Consider the following 22,562-nt stretch of genomic DNA (forward strand, 5'->3'; position numbering starts at 1 on the left):
GGGGGTCCTGTCCCTCTGCTCAAGCCAAAGGACAGCCTTTTGTCCACAAGTTGCTTCTCTAAGCAATAACAGGAAATAGACCTTCACACTTCTACACAGGGAAACGATAAAATAAAACACACTGGGAGGATATTCTCAAAGCAATGTCTTCCCACATTCTCTGGCAGCTCTCATTTTTAGTTAGAAGATCTTTATACAGAATTTGGCTGTTTAACAGTTTCATTTGGGAATTCTAGACATATTAATTATTTATCATTTTAAAAATTCTCTGATCTAACAAAGATTTGAGATATGCTTTTTAAATACTTATGGTCATGTGGGTTATGTGCTGGAAGTGCTGACTGAACCTAGGGCCTCATGCTCACTAAGCAAGGGCTCTCCCACTGAGCTACAAGAACATCCCTACATTTACTTCTTGACCCGATTCCGATTCCCGTAAGGACGGGTTGCCTACTTACTCAGAGGGATTTTGCAGACAGCTCTTGCATAGCCACGTGAGCAATGAACTTTTCTCCAGGTTTCATTTGAAGCTATTAAAACGCTACATTTCCCGTCACTATCCTTAGTTTTATTTTCCCATTTGACAAATGTCACATCTAATCCATCGAGCCAACTCCAAGACTGATCTGAAGACAAATGATAAGTGCAGTTATATTTATTGTTACTGATCACAGTGCTAAAAAACAAAAAAACAAAACAAGGCAAACCCATGAGGCTCAGATAACCCATTTTCTTAGAATTATATTAGTGGTTATCAATCCGAGAATCTCAACTGCTTTGGGGGTTGAATATCAGCTATCTGCATATCAGATATTTACATTATGATTCATGACAGTAGTAAAAATAGAGTCACAAGATACTTTTATGGTTGGGGAGTCACCACAATATGAGGAACTGTTATTAATGGGTTGCAGCATTAGGAAGGTTGAGAACCGCTGTTTTATATGATGCTGTTATTTAAAAACCAAAACTTCACAGGCTGTAGAGAGGGCTCATTCAGTAAAGTGCTTGCACAAGGGTATGAATCTGATCCCCTGTAATCCCATGTAAAGTAACTGGGGACCATGGCCCAGGTCTGTGAACCCAGAACTAGTGATGTACAGAGGGGGAATCCCTGCGCTTTGTTCGCCAGCTACTCTGGCTGAATCGGTGGCTCAATGAAAACTTCTATCTCCAATAATAAGGTGGAGAGCAAGTGAAAAGGATATTTGATGTTGGCCTCTGACCTGTATATACATACATACACATGAATATGTACACACGTAAGTAAGGTGGAGAGGAAATTCAGGCAGCTACCCAACACTGACCTCTAACCTGTACATACATGTGCACATATATGCACATACAAATGAACATGTACACATACAGTGAAATGTACTAAAAATAATCAAAAGCTTTTAAGCCTTTAGCTGCTGTCCCTACAGGTGAACTGATCAATGTGGCTAGTAACTGCTGTCTTGGACAATGAGGAATAATATTTCAGTTTTTAAAGATGTACTGCTATTACTTTAAATTATGTGTAGGTGTATGTTTCTGTACATGTCAGCGCAGGTGTCTATGGATGCAGACCTCTGGGAGCTGGAGGTATAGAGAGGAGGTGAGCCACCTGATGTGGGTATAGGAGAAAACAAAACAAAACCCTAGGGTTCTCTGTAAGAGCACCAGGTAATCTTAGCCAATCAGCCATTTCTCTCACCTTCATTTTCATCTTTATAGAGAGCTCTATTAGACAGTGGTACATGTGTTTTGATAATGGCACAGAATACTTGCTTGTGCATTTATTGTGTGATAACTTCATCTGCAGGAATCTGTACCCTCCATTCCTTAAGTAAATATGTCATTAAAATTATGCTACTGGGGGAGGAAGGGGTTAAGAGGCCTAAGGACCACCCCACCCTTTTTGTTTTTCTGCAGTGTGATAAGTGTGAAAATGCCATTTACAATCCATTTAGACAGCTGATATTGATCCACTCATTTTTTTTGAAAATTACTAGATATTTTAGAGTTGACATTTATTTTAACTATTTAATATTTGATTATACATAAAGTGTCAAACATTATCAAATACTATGTACGTAACTCATCTTTATCAATTCCAGCTTCATCTTTCAAACCCTGCACCTGTTCTTTACTGAAAAGTTCTTCCACAAATTCTCTTTAGAGTTAACAGAGCGTGTCTGAAAAAAACTGTCACTGGTGAGAATGAATTTTTAATTATGGTGAACTTGTTCAGAGTGTTAGTGTGGGCCACCACACCCAACCTCAGAACTCCGCACACGCAGCTCACAGACGTGTCACTTACCCAGTGAATGCTGAGACAGGCCAAGCCAAACTCTCATGGTAATATTATAGTTCTCCCTCATCAGTCTGCTCACAAACTTATTCTCATTTTCATCTGCTATGGTGACAACAGTTGCGGAATGATCTGTTGGAGGAAAACAAATTATACCTAATTACCTCCATGTTAAGCATATAAAGAATGTAACTCCAAGTGATTGGTTCTGAACTGGAAAAAAACCACCACCACCACCACCACCAAAAAAACTCAGTATCGGTTGTGAACAAGACCATTGGGAAATTCAAGCTTTATTCAGAGACTATCTTTAGACTTTTGGCATTTATGTTAAAAATTAAAAGTGCTGGGCTGGAGAGATGGTTCAGCAGTTAAGAGCACTGACTGCTCTTCCAGAGGTCCTGAGTTCAATTCCCAGCAACCACATGATGGCTCACAACCATCTGTAGTGGGATCTGAAGTTCTCTTCTGGTGTGTCTGAAGACAGCAACAGTGTACTCACATACTTGAAATAAGATGAAGTAAATAAATCTTTAAAAAAAAATAAAAGTACTTCCACAAATAAAGTTTCAAAGAACTTAGAAATATTTTTAAATTGAAAATTTACATAAAGAAATTTCATAATTTAGAAACATGTATCTGGCAGATTTTTTTTGTGTTTTGTTTTGTTTTGTCTGGGAGGTGTCAAATCAGTAAGGCCTTTGTGTTTGAGTGGCTGACTGTGACAACTGGGGTTTGTAACCCCACCTATGTATTTCTGGGACTTGCCTCAAAAACTGCATTTCTGTATAACTTAGATTTAAATTTGTTTCTGTTCAAAACAGAATCGAAAGAAGCCTGGCTTGAGACCTGAGGGATCGCCTGCTCTCCTTCCATGGTATGTCACCCCAAAATGTGGATGCTCATAACCAGCCCGGGTTCCCAAAAGTGACAGAGAATTGAACAAGTTAATATTCTTCAAGATTAATATGTTTCCCAAACATGAACAGAAAACAGTGTTATAAGTAACGTCCGACAGACCAGGAATAACTAATAAGTAGCTGGGAAATCTATCCTAAAGGAAAGAAAGGCTTTGCCTTGTATTGAATATGTTTAATATTATGCAACCTAGGAGATAATGCCAGAGGTATCATCGCCTCTTACAGAGAGGGAAACCAAGAGTCAGGAAGATTTCTTTAGGCTTACAGAGCCAGCCAGCTAGAGAATTTAAGAAGGGGATCAAAACCTTTCAAAGAAGAGTGGTTTTGAGTTCACCATCTTCAGGGCGCTGTGCTACAAGTGCAAACTTTATGCCACCTCATTAATTCCTACGATGCTCCCACATGTCCTGATTCCCGGGCACTGTTTCCATTTCTCTACGAAGAGAACCGATTCTGGGCCTTCTACAGCATTGCTTAGGGAGAGCCTGTGAGAGCATGAACCAATGCCATCCGCCTCAACAGCTCAAACGTCTTACCTGACCCGCTCACACGCTACATCTACAACAGCGGTTCTTATCTTCTCAGACGAAGAGGCAGACCACATATGTAAACACACGGGCATATTTTATAATGGTTCCCATCATGTGTAAACATGGACACCACACCAAGGTTCCCATGCACTTAAACAGTAACTAAAATGCTTTCTAAGCAGCTAACTGCCATACAGTAGTTAGCCAAATAAACGAGCGAAATGCCATCTGCTGGGCTGCATACCTACCTAGGGAAGACACAAAATAGCTCTGATTTTTTGAGATAGTGTAGGTGGCTTTCTTAGAAGTCATTTTACATTCTGACGGAAGGCAATGACTGGGTCCCTCACGGAAGATAGTCAATCACAGGGGCTTTTTTTTCTGAAATGGCTACATCTGAAGTCTAACGTCTTATTTAGGTTCTTAGGATGTGGGCAATCCTATCCAGAATGGATGGACAACTCGCGATCAGTTGATTTAATTACCCTCTTCAGTGTCAGCTTAATATTAAAAACTCAGTAATGGACTTCAGGGTCAATTTTATTTTGCCTCTTGACCCCCTTTTCTAAACATTTCAAAGTATATCCAGTTTTTTTCACTTGTTGTTGCTTCTACTTAATATTAATAGATCACTTAGCATTTTTACTTTCTTCTTTCCACTTTTACTTTCAATATATTTACTCTCATTTTGATATTTACTCTCATTTTTATTATTTTTAAGCCTTTACCTGTATGTATGGGAATGACCTGGTCTCAGGTAGCCCAGGCTAACCTGAAATTACATTGCTGAGGATGGCCTTTAGTTTTTGATTCTCCTGCCTCTGAGACATCTTGAGTATTTGGACAATAGGGAAGTGCTACCAGCTCAGTAGTATGGCCCTGGGATCAGACCCAGGTGTTAGATAAGCATAGTTCTACCAACTGAGCAACATCTTCAGTCAACACCAATTATTTTAAATGATTATTGCAAAGTTCCATTGAGATCTTATGCATAAAATACTTAACTATTTACCTACTACCGGACAATAAGGCGGTAATGCTACTATAAAATAAAACTGCTCTTAAAGCACTCCCTCCCTCCATTATTTCCTTAAGAAAAAAAAAGCATTGTGAAGAGCTAAATGATCTCATCATGAGGAAACAAGTGGGGTTTAACTTACCAAGCTCTTGACACACTTGTTTGGCCTCTGAGAAGCTGTGAAGCACTTGGTCAGAGGCGTAACAGTGACCCCCATACTGGACCCACCGGGGACCGTCCCTCTTTGCCACTGGACATTTTGATAATTGTTCATGAAAGAACTGCCCTTTATCTGTGAAAAAATGTTGGACACAGCTGTAATAAGGCACCCAGAAAAGTAAATACTTCCCTCGAATCTCATTAAATGGCCCCACGTGAAACCCGTGGCTGTGGAGAAGCAGCCAGTAGCCCAGTACACACACCATCGAAAGCCCCAGGCTGGGCCCTACAGATACACATTCTAGTTATGTCTGCGATGCCATTTCAAAACCTCAGTGGTAGGTGGGTAAGTGCTTCCCCTCGAGGGTGGCATTCAACCAGCTTAGAACACGTAGACAGGCAGGGGAAGAAGCAAAAGCAGGCGTTGGTAGGCCTGCATGTATTCTGAACCAATAATTAAAATCCATCCCCTTGGCTTGGCTTCCATTGTGAACATGTAAAACAACATTTATCTAGTTCCATAAAGACTGACATGAGAGTCACAGCCACAAGTACAAAGCTGGCAATTTGTAACTCTCTCTCAGATCGAAAGATGGGATTTTTTTTTTTTTAAGTGCTTAAAAATTCTTCTGGTTTCTACTCAGCCCGTTTTGTGTTTTAGCTGAGTAAGACTAGAAGCCTAGGAAGTGAAGGGTGGGTCCCTTAAGGCTCATAACTAATTCTTTCAAGAGCATTAAACTATTGGGCAGCTAAGTACAGATCATCGGAGTCCAATTTCTGGCCTTGTCCCAGGTGGGAGCTCAGCCCAGACTTCAGCTCTGTTGTGCATTCTATACAACCTTAAAACTCCCCCCTGTGCTTTCCGTACATCACAGCTGGGTGGGATTTTTCTTATATGCTGCTTCTGTGATTCCAGGAAAAAAAAAAAAAAGGCCTCTGACATTTCCTCCATCAAGAACCCTGGGATGTTTTTGTCTTCTGTTAGAAGTCAGTCAGGCTCAATCCTTTCAAATTTCAGTTGCTTGCCTTGGCCTTGACAATGCTACCTGTTTGAGCTCCCCCCTGCCCCAGGCCCTGTCAGTTCAACAGGTAGAGGAGTGGGTGAGTTTCCCAACCGCTGCTGACCAAACACATCCACTAAATTCACTAAATTCCTCATGGTGGTTCTGGAGGAAGGAGCTGGATACCCGCAAGTTCTTGCCTTTACCACTTTGTGAAAGTAGGTGGTGAGCCGAAGGGATATTGCTGTGTGCTGCTTCAGTAGGTGTGAAAGTGGGTTCAACCTGTAGCCACCACAGCGCTACAGGGAACGCACAGCCATCTCACCCTGGAAACCTTGTGGGTTTCTAGAACTGTCTGCAGTTACGCCACCTTGGGTTTCAGACGTCCCTTCCCTTTCCCATCCTTATGAAGTTGTGTTTCCAACTCTTGGATTTTTTTTTTTTTTTTTTACTTTTATTTTTATTTTTAAGGGTGTACATCATCATAGGTTCATTATAGTCTTTCTGTTGTTTGGTGCTGGGAATCCAATACAGGACCTCCCAAGTGTATAGGAACACTTTAACACTGAGCTACATTCCAGCCCTGTCAGATTCCTGCCGGGGGGTGTGTGTGGAGGGGGGGGAGGGTGTGAGCAGATTTTGAAACATTGTCTCATGCAGCTCAGGCTGGTTCAAGATGACCTTGAACTAACTTCTCATCCTCCAGTCCAACTCACAAGTGCTAGAAATACAAACATGTTCCACCCCATGCCGATTAAGAGCTGCTCAACGAGGACTCAGGCTTTCCGTATGCTAGCTAGAAAACCTACGAACTTAGCTACTACTAGAAAAATATATATAATATACACTTTATCACCGTAACCGGTTCTATTTATTTTCCTGTTTTGATTTGAAACAGGGTTTTGTTTCTGTAGGTTAAGGCCGCTCTGGAACACACTATGCAGCCCTGACTGGCTCTGCATTCACTCTCTGGGTGCTGGGATTGCAAGTGGGTGTTAGCCCTCACAGCACCATCTTGGCCATGTGTGCGCCCCTCAGTGGCACTTAGCACACTCACACTACAGGCAACACTGCAGCCCACCCATAGAGGTTTTCCGTATTGCAAAACTGAAACCCTGCATCCATCAGCAGTGACTGTCTAACCTCACCTACTCTAGACCCCGATGGACCAGCATTAGACATCCTGTTTCTGTAAACTTGAGAGTTCTAGGTACCACATAAAAGGAGAAGTATGCAGAATTTTCCCTTTTATTATTTTTTTATTATTATTTTGCCATATTGTGGCACATGTTAGCATTTCCTTCCTTTTTAAGGTTAAGTAGTTCTCCTGTGTATATTTTATACACACACACACACACACACACACACACACACACCATTCTACATATCCATTCATTTATTGGAAGAGTCCCGCATTCCCTTTGCGTTTAGCCATTATGAATTATGCTGCTATGAATGTGGTTGCACAAATACCACTTTTGGTGTCTGTTTTAGTTCTTCTCTGGCTATATCTAGAAGTAGACTTGGGTCATATGGTAACACTATGCCTTGCATTTTGAACTGTCGTACCTCATTCTGTGAAGCCTGTTTTCTTGGACGCAGATAGTTTTGTTTCTGTGTGCTTTATTGTATGTCATGTGTTCCAACAGTTTTCCCTACCATTTCCTTTCCTTCTGTGTGAGAAGCTGATAATACCATTTAGGGAACGCCACAGCCTTTGGGATTCATTTCTATGTAAAGCAAGAATCTTCAGATTTGCCAGGTGGTAGTGGCACACACCTTTAAGTCCAGCCTCAGGAGACAGAGGCAGGCAGATCTCTGTGAGTTCCAGGCCAGCCTGGTCTACAGAGAGAGTTCCAACAACCAAGGCTATACGCAGAGAAACCGTGTCTTGAAAACCCAAAAAACAAGCAAACAAACAAAATCTTCAAATTCTAAAGTAAAATGTAACTTGTAATATGATAAATGTCCTTGAGAACAAATTCCCTGACATGATATACCAATTGTACACCCATCACACAAAAAAAAATAAATCAGGAAGTGTTTTTATAGAATTTTCGGATAAGGCCTTATTTAAATCTATAAACAGGTTCATTAAATAATGATATGCATACATTACATCACATTTCAGTAAATACGCCATTCTTCCAAATCAAGTCTTACTTTTGCTAGGCTTGTAACAAATAGCACCATCCTTAACAGACAGGCATTTTTCACGTCTCCAAATTCCTTTCGGATATAAGATGACACAGTCTCCGGGAGATTGTGGGCTCTGCCATGGGACGTAGTCAAATGCTGTGCCATCGGACCATTCGAAACTCGATTCGCTTCCCTGTTTGGGAACAGTGTGGACACCCTGAGCTCAGATGTGCGAGTTGAGAAAGAACATAAGAAGAGTGCACACACACGGTAGGAAGTGAGTGCTGACAACGACTTGCTCATGATACTGTAAGCACAGGGCTATCTGCAGTGTCGGGGGTATGCTTCTGATACAGCAGTCTGGGGCGTGTGCTCTGGCAGAACATGAACAGGACTTTACATTTAGAGACAAACTCACTATACTCTATCTCTGGATTTACTTAAAGGCTGGATTTATGAAACGAACGCAAATGGCTTCCCTTTACCCGTTTAGCATAATTAAAGATTTAGAACTCCAACTAGGTACTGTTGTCCTGAAAATTTTCATGTTGTTCTTAAACACTGTTCTAAAACGTTGCCATGTCTTGCTAAACACTGTTCTTTTTGTTATTGGCAGTGCTGGGAATTGAACCTAGGGCTCACATGTTAGGCAAGTACTGTCATTATTGAGCTGTATCCTGACCTTGAAAACTGTTTCGTGAGCTTCATAGTTTTGTGGTTTGTGTCTGGGTCTGTTACAGAGGCCATCACACAGCAGAGGCTAAAATGGGAAACTCTCCCTAAGGAGTAAGACATGAGGAGACTACTTTCAATTTTTGCTTGAATCTATGAACTTATGGCACCCTTCCTTCCTTCTTTTCTTCCTTTCTTCCTTTCCTTGCTCCCTCCTTCCTTTTTCCTTCCCTCCCCTCCCTCCATCATCCCTTCCTTCCTCTTTTCTTCCTTCCTTCCCTCCTTCCCTCTCTCTTTCCCTCTCTCCTTCCCTCTCTCTTTCCCGCCCTCCCTCCTTCCCTCTCTCTTTCCCACCCTCCCTCCCTCTCTCTTTCCCGCCCTCCCTCCTTCCCTCCCTCCTCCCTCTATCCTTCTTTTGTTTCTTTAATTTTTTTGCCATTCTTTTCTAAAGATTACTTAACGAGGCCCACAGCACTCAATGGATGACTATTTTGGCATGGCAGACATTATTAGAAGTACATACATAATAGATACAGAATTCAAATAATGGTACCAAAAATGTGTTATCACAATATTAATCTTTTTAAAAAGAACCTCAAAACCGGGTGCTGTATTTATATAATTTCCCACCCTGCCCATCTCCTCTCCAACTCCTCCTGTGACGTCCCCTCCCAAACCCAAGCCCTTCTCACACTATAGGTTCTGACCATATTAAGAATTTTCATTGCCTGTTATATGTGTTTTTATGTTAAAATATGAAAGAAAACACTATTAGTTGATTTTACTGTAAGGTTTAAACAACTCATTAACTATCAGCCATTGCATAAATGGCAGATGAACCATTAATGCTGAAATTTAGGACTCTCTGGTTCTATGCTATTTACTTTATAGAAGCTTTCTAACTGGTCCTCCCAGACAAGCTTCAGGGACCAGATGGAGCACAGGATATTGATCACTAAATCCACAACAAAATAACCCCAAATGAAAGAGCTTAAAAGAGATACTGTTGAATTATTAACCCTGTGAACCAAAGATGGCTGGGTCACTTGCATTCTATAATTTTATTTATTCCATGCTATAAAAGGCAAGAAACCAGTAGGAATTAACCCACTATTATATTTCGAGTTAGTACCTTATGCCAAAAATCTCCAATTTTCAAAGCTACAGCTTTGGGAAATTTCTGGAAGCAAAATGGGACTTACATCATGACTTGAGAGCCCAACCCAGAGGGGGAATCCGTCACGGTTCACAATGTCTTCCAGAAAGAGCTTCCCATTTGGGTTGTGAACACTTGCCAACTCTCCCCCACGTTGAGAGCACGCATTCAATGCTTCATACCACGTCACCTTCTTCTGAATAACACTGTAGACACCGTCCTCATGTGGAATGAACTGTGGCAGGGTGCCATTGTGTTTGTCCTCGTAGTCAACTGTAACATTAAAAATAAAAGGGCCGGTAAGTGCAAAGGGCTTCAAACACACAAAGACAACAACACAAGAGGTCAAATGCAAACATTGCGTTTCCTGTCTTCACAGCACATATGAAAGTCTCCTAAATACTATAGTTGTCTTGTTGACTTAAAAAAATGCTTGACATAATGGCAAAGTTATTAACCACTTGGACATGTGAGACTGACTGTAAAGGAGGTAGTTACCTGCATTTGGGGAGGGGGTCAGAAATATTGCTTGACAAAAAAAACATGGAAGGAGGGAATGAACTCCACAAAGTTGTCCTTTCCTAGATATGCATGTGCTTGCATTCGTGCGTGCACGCGCATGCACGCGCGCACACACACACACACACACACACACACTTCTAAAAATAAAACCAGTAACTGAACAGCAACAAAGCTACAGTAATGAAGGTACAAATAAAAGACTGAATGAATTTTAAAATGAGGACAAATATCTTGCACAGAATTCCAAATAATCACATAGATTCCCTACCCCACCCCAAGGATGGAGGATAGTGTTCTCCTCCTGTAACTGTGGGCTGAACACAGTAACATCTTTACAGAGAGTATAGCATGGAGAGAAGACAAAGGGTAACTTTACCATTGAAAAATTAAAATCAAAGCCATGACCAGAGAGATCAATGCTGAATTCAGCAGCGATGCTGACAGAATTCACCATTCACAGATTATGGCAAAAACGACACCTTCTCGCTGGGCAGTGGTGGCACACGCCTTTAATCCCAGCACTTGGGAGGTAGAGGCAGGCAGATTTCTGAGTTCAAGGTCAGCTTGGTCTACAGAGTGAGTTCCAGGACAGCTAGGGCTAAACAGAGAAACCCTGTCTCAAAAACAAAAACAAAAACAAAAACAAAACAAAAACAAACAAACAAACAAACAAAAAGATGCCTTCTCCCAAACTCAAAATCATAATCATGGGAAAAAATAAGACAACCAGATAACCTCAAAACTGTTAAGTCATCCAAAATAAGAGATGTCCTCACGGAGGCACCGTGGCTGAGTCTGATGCAGTATTCTGAATGAATATCTGAATAGAAAAGTACACTAAGTAAAAACTATGGGGATACAAGCCTGGGCTTGCTGGCGCACGTCTTTAATCCCAATACTTGGGAAGCAGTGGCAGTCGGATATCTGAGTTCGAGGCCAGCTTGGTCTACAGAGCAAGTTCCAGAGCAGCCAGAGTTACACAAAGAAACCTTGTCTCAAAACACAAAACCAACCAACCAACCAACCAACCAACCAAACAAACAAACCTAGGGGGATATGACTAATGCACAGGCTTTGGCTAATTCTTATGTACCAATCAATGTGATAAATGTACACTAATGACAGACTAAAGATGTCAGGGAAACTGGTTGTAGGGTAGTAAGAATTTTCAGTTCTAACTGCAACTTCCCTGCAAATCTAAATCTAGTATAAAATGTATATTGTATTAAAGTGTATTATTAAAAGACAGAAACCATTTTGGTGAGAAGAAAACAAACAAACCTACCAATAAGTAGCTGGACATACAGAGAATAACGAAGTTGAGAAAAAGATGTTCAATGACAAAGAAGGGGAAAGATGGGAGAAGCTTAGACATTAGGAAGAGAGGCTGGTGTCTAACATCTTAAAAGCTTATAAGAACTCAGAGCGACTGATGAGACGAGAACACTGGAGGGGCAGGTCTCTCCCTTGTTACTCTGCAGCACCTGGAGCAGAGACTGTGGGCTCTGCCGTGGGCCCCACCTCAGCAGAGGGCTTAGAGAAGGCTGATCATCATAAAGTTTTTAAGCTGATAATAAATTTTACATAATTTACATTTCAAAATAGGTTTGTTTAAGGATTAGACAAGACTGTAAGACATGCATTTTGCCCAGAATGTCAAAATTCTATCCACACATACTTTCTTTGTTATAAAAGTTCTATCCCTCTTTCAAGATTCAGTTATGAAGTGCTACCTCCTAATGCTCACCGAGCTCTGTTTACCAAATCTAAGTCTTGCCTCCAAAGGATAGAAAGTTATCACACCCTGTCTCACCAGCGGTTCTTCCCTGGACTCTGAGACCAGGGTTTTTGTTTTGTTTTGTTTTTGTTTCTTTGTATCTTCTGCCGTTCCACATGTTGGACTGATGGAAAGCAAGCTCTGCAGACATACATGCTGTTACATGTATGTCACTAGCGGAACTAATGAGTATTGGTCTTACCCCCTCCTTCTCTGGAATGACACAACATAGCCTCATACGACCACACAGCCTCACAGTTACAGCTGTGGTTTGAATGTGAAATGTCCCTCGCGGGCTGATGACACTGTTGGGGAAGTTGTGGAACCTTCAGGAGGCAGAGCCTCTTTGGAAAAAGTGGGTCACTGGAGTGGGTTTGAGGCTACATAGTTGTGCTGTACTTCCTGTGTACTTTCTGTTTTATGAGTATGTGGCAATGTGATAGCCTTCTGCTCCTGCCATCATGCCCCACCCCTGCCTGCTGTCATGTCTTCCCCACCATGATTGACCATATCCCCTAGAACTATAACCCAAAATAAATCCTTTCTCTCTTAAGTTGTTTTTGTCAGTGCTGATGAGGTGACCTTCCCTTATACTGTATAAAGCGTCCTCCCCATCCCCTGTGTGTTCAATTGTTGATTACTATACTGACTGAGAGCTAAGTGCTGGCAGGATTTTGAAATTTGTAATTTCTATGGTCCATAACCAGTTTTCTATTTGTAAGTGCTTGTCCTTTTTCACCTGCCCAAAAGATGAAGGTCAGGTACTTCTCCATGACTTAAGACAAGGATCAAGTGTGGTCTTGCTGCTGATTGCTTCAAACTGGAATGTGGCTTTTTGTGTAATAAAGAACTGACTGCTCAGAACTGGGGCAGGAAGGACAGCGGTGGAACTTCCGGTCAGAGAAGGATGCAGGAGACTCATGGATGCGAAGGGAGATTTGGGAAGGAGCCGAACAGAGACAGAACAGAGCTCTAAGCAGGCAGCTTGAACCTGGTGTGGAGATGGGGTGGTGGAGACGTTGGGAGAAGTTTAGAAAGGGCTAGCTGAGAGACTGCTCCAGCAAAAGGCATACAAACTATAGAGAAGTCCCCGTGTGTTAATTAAAACCGCAGCTGGGATCCACGGATGCCCCACAATACAGGGTATTTTATCACAGCAACCAAAAGGTGACTAAGACTCTTACCCATTTCAATTTTACAAGCAAAAATGCTATGCTGGTAAAAACGAAGTGTTTCTTCGATAACATTGAAGGACTGAATATCCCAGAAGCCATCAGTACTTAGACCAGCCAAAAATTTGCCATTTTTCACAGTTGGTCTTCCCGTTCTCCAGTTTGTGTAGGACAATGCAGTTTTATCAAACCACATCAAAGAATTGTCTAGGAAAGAAACACATTTTTCTATACTTAAGAGATTAAATCAAAATTTCAGTTTCGATTTTAATATTTCAAATCACTGATTTATTTTCTCCTTTCCATACCATTCTAAAAGGTTGTCTGATTAACTATATGTTTAAAAAGTGTCTTCTAATGTAACAGTAAATTGTGTTCTTTTTTAACTTAAAAATATAAATTATAAATATGAAAATTTTAACTATAATTCTGCTCTTTAATAGCCTGTTACTTTTCATCAAATATCCATTCTTCCTTCTTACACATACTTTTAACTGCAACATAAATGACCATAACATTTTAAAATTTTTTCCATTTCTTATAAAATTAATAAATTATTTCCTCTGGACACATCGTGCATACTCAAAAGTGAAAGATTTTTAATACATTTCATTTTAATGCAGAGAATAGCCAGAGTTATACTGAGACTCTGTCTCAAAAACCAAAAAATAAAAATAAAAAAGGCTTTAAGACTCCAAACTCTTTGTATATTCTATATATATTTTGGAATAACTAAAATTAGTGATTCCTAGGTATAAATTAGATCAGTAAGAATTACATTTAAACTCCACTTGCTTAAAAGAACTTTCTAAACATTCCTCAGATGTCCATATATTTTAATAAAATAATTTGTTAGTTATATATAGTTAGAGCAACTTAATAGGAGCCTTCAGACCTGAAGATGTTTTCATAGAGAATACATTTACAGTTGTTTCTGATAATACCATGACAAAGTACACAAGAGGATTTAACTTATTTCACTAAGTTTCTAAGTTATCATAGAAGGCAATGGCTTCCTAATGTCATCTTCACGCAGTCTGTCCCCTGTGCCATTCCTGTTGCTTTCCCTTCCCATACAATTGATAATCCCTTTCTGTTTTCATGTCATATGTATTCCATTCCCAGTGGGCAAAATTCAAGTATTTACGCCCGAGTTTGACCTCTTCTGCTCTGTGCAATCCTTTCCAGGGGAACAAGCACTGAGCGCTGTACCCTAGAAAACTTGTCAATTTTGAGAATACATAAATTCGTATACATAGTCCCACATCTAACGCATCTACTTACACTGACGGAACTCCGGTGAAAAGGGCTTCTTGGGAAAGCACAGCTCTGGAAGTGCCCGCCCTAGGGGACCCACAAGAGAGGGCAGGGAGGGCCAGGAGCCCACAGCATGCTGGGACCACGCCTGGATCTGCTCTCCCTCTGTAGGGCGTATTGCTTCCTCCCTTGCTCTAAGGCAGCTCTGCAGCTCGGTCTACCACTGGGTCCATTTGGACTTTTCTCTTCCCGGAGCTCAAGAGCCGTGACTAACGCTAGAGTAGAGAGGAAATGCCAGACCCCCAGGACATGCCTAGAGACTGACTTCCCTCCCTAATATCAAGACCTCCACGAGCTTCAGGGCCTCTGATTTCCCTTCTAAAGTGGTCTCATTTACTCCCTGTTAGGCACAGGATTTTAAGGTTTGTCCATATCAGTGATGTTTTGGAAACATGGTATTTAATCCCAATTTCAAATGTCCCACCCGAATCTTATTCTTCTGTTGCTTGCCACACACATCCCCTAAGATAATGCTATAAACCCAAAGGGGCAGCATCAATAGAAATGTAACCCCGTGTTTGTCCTTCTCACACAAATTGGGGACTTATAAAGGAATGTAGTCATTTTTAATTAGTCTCGAGTTGCCAGAAGGAGGAGTGGAGATGCAAAATTACTCTCTAGTATATAAATCTAAGATTGGGGGTAAGGCTGTATTAGTGGAAGAGCAGGGGCACAGAAACCTTACTGGTATTATTACATGCTGGGTTAAATATATAACACATGTTGATGCACCATTAAACATATGCTCTAAAAGACTGTATTTTGTTTTGTTTTTTTAAAAGATTTATTTATTTATTTTATGTATATGAGTACACCACCGTTGCTCTCTTCGGATACACCAAAAGAGGACACCAGACCCCATTACCGATGGTTGTGAGCCACCATGTGGTTGCTGGGAATTGAACTCAGGAAGAGGAGTCGGTGCTCTTAGCCACTGAGCCATCTCTCCAGCCCCAGGACTGTATTTTGTAATTTGATAAATAGGTTATGAGGAAGTGCTAATGGAGCAACCTGCAGTTATCACTTACTTTCATAGGTTATTCCTAACATGACCCATGAGGCAATATAATTGAAGTACAGAAGCTGTTCCACAACAAAGGTGTTCTCCTCCTCATTTCGAATACTCAGACTATGTGCTTTTGAATCTGTCAAAATAAAAAAGGCCAATTTTAATGATTGTTTTGTACTCAAACATTCTGCTGTATATCTGGCCCCACGGGACATGGGGAGTTTGGTAGCTGAGCAGAGAACTTAAGACGCCCACTTTATGTTTCCCCTATCTAAAGCTCGATTTCAGACAGCACAAATCTACATGCTGTTAATGGGGTGCTATTAAAGACTACCCTGTAATAAACAAAACTTTATTATAATTTTAAATTAAAATACAATTATATCATTTCCTCCTAAACCTCTTAAAGGGCTATAGTAAGACAGGCTTATCTCTTCCTTAGACATTACTGCAACATTAAAGAAAGTTATTTTTTCCAAAATGAGTTGCTCAGAAAAAGGACGCATGGATAAAACATTTGGAAGCACTGGATACAAAGTTAAGCTAGTTCACTTATGCCAGTGTTTCTTTTTCATTGTTGTTTTTATTTTATTTTTTTTATTATTGAAAATAGATGTTTTTTTTCCTTTATGCAATACATCCTGACTGCGGTTCCCCCCCTCTACTCTCACTGGTTTCTCTCCACCTCCCCTCCCATCTGCATACAACCCCCTTCTGCCTCTCATTAGAAAATGGGCAGGCATCTAAGGGATAGTAATAAAATAAAACATAATAAGACAGGACAAAAGCCAACAGAAGGAAAAGAACCCACAAAAACGCACAGGAAGGAGATGCATGCAGAGACCCACACATTCACGTGCTTAGGAAACCCCATAAAAACCAAAACCAGAAGCCACAATCTATATACAGAAGACCTGCAGGATAAATAAAAATAAAAAAGATACAATAAACAATAATTAAAAAAAAAAAAAAACAGTTAAAGGGAAAAGCCCTGCATGACATTAAGAGACGAGGACCTCCAAAGACACTGTTGGCATCTACTTCTGGACATGCAGTCTGCCTGTAAGAGTAAGCTGGTTTCCCCAGTGAGACTCCCTTGGAGAAATCTAAGTTTTCATCTGCAAGTGGTTATCAATAAGTTAGCTCCTGCGTTAGGGATGGGAGCGTGTGTCCTTTTTTTCCTTTTGGCTCTAGGACACCATCAGGCCCTGTGCCTGTCGCCTCAGTCTCTGTGAGCTCATATGTTATTCGAGCATTTCTTAAAAGTAGCTCTCGATGTACTTTGATACAGAGGGTACACAGTCTACTGTTCCTCAAACCTTTCCCTATCTTTAAAAAAAAAGAAAGAAAGAAAGAAACAAGTGCTCCTAAGACACAGCCCACTTTGGGGGATAACGACATAATTCTTCTCATAGGACCTCTGCACACAGCTTCACGGTCCCTTCTGTCCCATTATTCACAAGTTACAGACCCTCAGGGTTTTACTGGGAATTGCTCCAGGTCTGAGACCAAGGTCAATCTCTTTGACCTTGGCTCCAATTAGTGGTGTAACTGAGTTTCCTGCCACACGGGGTGACCTGTTCGCCTTCAGTCAGTCTAGCCTGCTTTGGGACCACTTCTCTGTTCTCTACCATGAGAACTAAGAGAGGTGATCACCAGGGCGACCTGAGGCTAGACCGTCATACCAGGTGATGTGAAGAGCGAGTGTGTCGCCCCAATACACGACGGCAGTGGGATATTACTCACGTAGCTTCTCGCACGTGGACTGCACTTCCTCCGGTGTGACTGTCTTATGCCTGTTCTTGGTGATCATGAAATTGTAGCAGGAGTTCTGGAATGGTATCCATGGGGTGCTCTGAACAGGAGACGGGCATTTAGCACTGTCCAGTGCTCTCACCTCTTCCTCGGTCTCATCTGGGGGAAAAAACAGTTAATGGGAAGAACTCTAATTTCAGATGTAAATGTTAAATCCTGTTCACAGTCATTAGACTTGATTTGTCGGAAATATGCAGGAAGTGAGGAAGTAACAGCCGTGTTCTATTTACACTTGAATATAGCATGAAGCATGCTGCCTTTCTGTGGTGAGGAAATTATTTGACATCATTTTCTTACTCCTGCTGTGGAGTGGAGGAATGTGAAAAAAAAAAAAAAAAGAGGCGTTTTTAGGTTACACAAGTTTCTGTCTTCCTGTTTTATTAAATGTCAAGTGCCAGGAGCCTCTTCAGAGGGACTCTATAAACATACTAATTAACAATAGGCATCTAACTGCAACCGTGAGATTCACTCTCACATTTTAATGAAATCTGATATCTCTAATTTTAATGAAATAACTTTAGTGAAATAGTTCTTCTTTTAACAAAATTGAACAGAAATATCATTTAGAAAATGGCCTTTAGAATATCTCATTTTTTAATTCTATAAAAGAGTAATATATTCAAGAGGATGTAAATATAGATACTCTAAACTCAAAATAATTCATTATGTCTTTGAGACTTATCAGGCATTTTCCTCCCATTTTGCAACAAACCCCTTTGTCTCAGAAATAGTGTGTTCTTTCTATCACAAGCACAAGAATGTGGGCCCCTGATTGGGCTGGGGATTTCCTATTCGACTCAGGCTGAACCCTTTAGATCCTAGGAGCTTGAAAGGTGGGATTCAGACATCATTCACTCATCTCAGTGAGAGGCAGAAAAGAGAGTTGCAGAGCAGCCATGTTCCGCTACCGGGCAGAGAGAGCAGAAAGTTCACGAGGGGCAGAGTGCAGACACAGAGAGAGGCAGAAAGGATAGGTGCACGACACATCTCTGGGTTTCTGTTTTCTTGTTGGTATCGGGAGATTTTGTTTTGTTTTGTTTTGTTTTGTTTTGTTTTGTTTTGTTTTGTTTTGTTTTGTTTTTGTGCTTTGAGACAGTGTCTTGCTATGTAGCCTTGGCTGGCCTGGAATTTCCTACATAGACCAGGCTGGCCTCACGCTCATAGAGAAGAGCTGCCTGCCTGAGGCTCCCTAGTGCTGGGTGTCTATGCCCATCTCCGGGGGGCTAAGTTCCATCCTTGTTTGCAGAGTGGTGTTCTAAATTCCCTTCTGACTGAAGCTACCCTCAAGCGGTTGTAGCTCCCCATAATCAACTGATTTGTTTGTTTGTTTCTGAGACAGGGGCTTGCCTGGCAGCCCAGGCTCGGCTGGGCTTTGCCCGGTCTTCTGCTCTACCTCTGAGTGCTAAGCTTAAAGTTATGTGCCACCATGCCTGGAATTTTAACAGTGGCTTACAATGTTAGTCATTTATGTTAAGAATTAATTAAGGCCGGGCAGTGGTGGTGTGTGCCTTAAGTCCCAGCACTTGGGAGGCAGAGGCAGGCAGATTTCTGAGTTCAAGGCCAGCCAGGTCTACAAAGTGAGTTCCAGGACAGCCAGGGCTATACAGAGAAACCCTGTCTCGAAAAAGAAAAAAAAAAAAAAAGAATTAATTAAGAAAGAGTGCCCATAAGTTAGCTTTGTAAATATATAAAAGTAAAACTATATGTGACATGAGGGAGAGCAGGACTGTATATGTCCATCGATGCCAATCAACGTAGTCAGCTGGTATACAAAAGACAAACTCCAAAATAAGAACTAAGGACAGAACAATCTGTAATCAATAATTCTGAGTGCAAAGCCTTGCACCAGTTCTGTTGGGGAAAAAAAATGACTATGGAGCTGGGGATAGCTCTGTGGTTAAGAGATGTCTGCTCTCCCCAAGGACCTGATTTGGTTCCCAGCACCTATACTGTGGCTCACAACATCTGTGACTCTAGTTCCAGGGTTGTGACATCCTCTTCTGACTTGACGGACACTAGGCATGCACAAGGTGCATAGCCATGTGCACTACCCAAACACCCATACACACAATAACTTCTAAAAAGGACATGATAATAACTTTCTTATAATCCCCTAATACAAAATAAGACTTTGCAAAACCAACCAGACAGAGTTCTACTACTCGGGATGGGTAAGGGATAGAAACGGTTGCAATTCACATACTTCCTGGATAGTAGCAAATGGCGCCAGGCTGGTTATCATTACAGTCGGCTGTTTTCCAGAATCCATCCGTGTCTAATATCACGCAGTCATCAAGTTGCTCATTGCTTCCAGCCCAGTTACTAAATTGAAGACGTTTCCCATCTGACCAACCGAAGTTGAGTTCATCCTATGAGGTGCAGAAATTCGTTTCAGAGACAACATTGACATTATTTCTTTATAGTATTTTAATCCATGAGATCAAATGATTATTATTTGCATTTTGTACTGTGTTAAGCATTGTCTTAAATGTTTGAATCCTTGTGACAACCGTCTGAGAGGGCCCTGGTGTCATCACCTTTTCACGGGTCACTGAGAGTGAGTGAGTTCGGCTGGAACCCTGTTAAGGCGATTAAACCCTAGACTCTCTGCTCCTAACTCTAATGCTGCTGCTCACAGACATCAGAACTGTTGGTTGGAAACCAGAAAGCTAAAACGGAGTGAGGATCACTCTGTGTAGGGAGCACTCTGGAGAGAACATGGCATACTCGAAAGGACAGAAAGGAAGGAACCTGTGTGTTTGTCAGTCACGGTCCAATCGATTGTGAGCATTTGATTTGTGAGCCTGTCCCTCCAACTTCCCAGCCCTCCATCTGTGAAGTGGCTGAGACACAAGACTAGACTAGTGGAAAATGTAGAACCAGGAGCAGGCTGGCACCCAGAGCTACAGAAACACTCAATGCCTTAGTCCCAACTCTTCAAGACAGTGCATCTTACTGCTTTCACACTGGTCTCTGGGATGTGGCAGCTTCCTTTTCAGTATTATAGATCAGTCCAGAAGCCTCTAGACACTTGTCTTTAAACTTGACAAGACCAGATCACCCACCTGTCTTGAGAATGGCTTTATGCAGTTCACATAAGAGTTCCAGGATAGTTCTAAAGTTTTCCTCTGATACTATGAGGGCACTAGGCCTTAATAACCAATGCTGGCCCAATTGCATTAAAGGGTTAAACCTTCCTGAAGCCCAAGGGAGGGTTCAAACTAGGAAATGGCCAAACCCACACTACCAAATGCTTCATTATTTTGGTTATGTTAGAGGTTAAATCCAGGCCCTCATGGATGTAGGTAAATGCTCTATCTGTGAATTCCTAAACCAATGTGCAGCTTTAAATTTGCCCCCTAGGAAACATAGCTTTACCTACACTTTGCTGACACTGTCCTACATTCTTCCTCTGGGCTGCATTTGCCACCAGCCTCTGGCAATGGTCTTTGGAGCTTCCTTCCACCCCAGATACATCCTCCTGCCCCACCTCTCCGTATTGGATGTGAAATGCCCTCATCAAGACTACGAATACCCACGCTTTTAACATCTACTCTTTCATTGATCTTGATTTGAACCTGGCTTTTCCATGCCAACGCTAGGCTTTTAGCTGCACAAGGGAACCCTGTTCATTTTTCTGTTCTTAGACCCAAAGGGCCATAAGGAGGGGCAGAGGGCATTATCTCCTTTGCTGTCCTTTCATGTACAAGCAAACCGACAGGACCCTTGTTTCTCTCTGACACGTCGCTCACTTGAGGACTTGTTCCCTCTGCTCCTTCCTGATAGACACTGCAGTGTCCTTAGTCATGCCCCGTCTCTGTCCCAGCCGTTGACTTTGAGATGTCTTACATACTTCAGTGACCTATGCTGTGACCCTGCTCTGGATTTCATGCAGCTCAGAATTGCTATACTTGAGATCTAGTGAGCACGCTTTATTTCAGGCCGATGTTATTTTCTTTATGAACATATATAAAAACAACTGTCTTCACAGCTCCAGGCTCTACGCTCCTGTCTTTCTATACTTCCCTAGTGAGCTGTTACTCAAATAAAGGAAAGTTACATTATTTCTGTTCTGCTTAAAAAATCTTCAATTGTTTCCAATATACAATGTTACAATCATGTTATATTGCAAAGACTTAAGGCAGCTTATGAAAACATATAGACAACAGTCACCCAGAATATGTAAGGTAATGGAGAAGGGAAAGAGAACCATCTGTCAAGTCTGAAAAGAGAGAGAGGCTAGCAAGATGGCTCAGGGGGAGGAACACTTGTTGCACAGGCCTGATAACCTGAGATCCCTCCCAGCAACGCGCATAAAGGTAGAAGGAGAGACAGATTCCACAAAGTTGTCCTCGATCTCCACATGTGTGCCCCCACCTCTTCACAACCACCACCACCACCACCACCACTAATAATAATAATAATAATAATAATAATAATAATAATAATAATAATAATAATAGATTAAAGAAAATATTATAATCATTAAGTGGAAAATGAGGAAAATTATGAGACATCACTCTAACTGCTTTAAAGATAAATCCTTACACAGTAAAATACTAACCCATGTGTAAACTTCTGATTCTTTGGTAACAGTGACTTTCCATTAAACAGTGAAAATTTTACTCTACAGCTAAGGCTCACCTGGAATTCGTTCTATAGCCCAGACTAGCACTGAACTTATGACAATCCTCCTGCTTCAGGCTCCCAAGTGTTGGGCAGATATGAAGGCAACACATCTTGATAATAGTAACTATAATATAAGTGATTTTAATTTTTCTTCTTTTTATTTATTATATTTTAAAATTTAAAGTTGTATATGCATGTGTGTGTATGATGTGCACATGTCATCATGTGTGTAATGTGTACATGTGTGTGTAATGTCCAAGTGTGTTTTTGTGATGTGCACATGTGTCTAGGTGTATGTGTGTGATATGCATGTGTCTTTGAGTGATGTGCACTGTGTGAGTATGTATTGTGAATGTGCATGTCTGTGTGTGTGTGTATTGTGATGTCCATGTGTCTGTGTGCTCATGTGTTCATGTTCTGGCACACATGGGCC

At 41.3% G+C, this 22,562-nt stretch overlaps 1 protein-coding gene across 1 annotated transcript in view; it reads right to left on the reverse strand.

The window, feature by feature from the left end:
- The window catches only part of LOC110318338 (CD302 antigen), a 135,231-nt gene that overhangs the window by 49,309 nt on the left and 63,360 nt on the right, over positions 1-22,562 (reverse strand). Inside the window, exons 26-34 of the mRNA XM_029536802.1 lie at positions 19,704-19,869; positions 17,432-17,599; positions 15,705-15,821; positions 13,372-13,566; positions 9,935-10,161; positions 8,085-8,253; positions 4,904-5,053; positions 2,303-2,425; positions 459-626 (exon numbers count right to left, since the gene is read on the reverse strand). Of these exons, the coding sequence (XP_029392662.1) occupies positions 459-626; positions 2,303-2,425; positions 4,904-5,053; positions 8,085-8,253; positions 9,935-10,161; positions 13,372-13,566; positions 15,705-15,821; positions 17,432-17,599; positions 19,704-19,869 (1,483 nt within the window). The remainder of the gene's footprint in view (positions 1-458; positions 627-2,302; positions 2,426-4,903; positions 5,054-8,084; positions 8,254-9,934; positions 10,162-13,371; positions 13,567-15,704; positions 15,822-17,431; positions 17,600-19,703; positions 19,870-22,562) is intronic.

This window comes from Mus pahari, chromosome 3, assembly GCF_900095145.1.
Source record: "Mus pahari chromosome 3, PAHARI_EIJ_v1.1, whole genome shotgun sequence".
Lineage (NCBI taxonomy): Eukaryota > Metazoa > Chordata > Mammalia > Rodentia > Muridae > Mus > Mus pahari.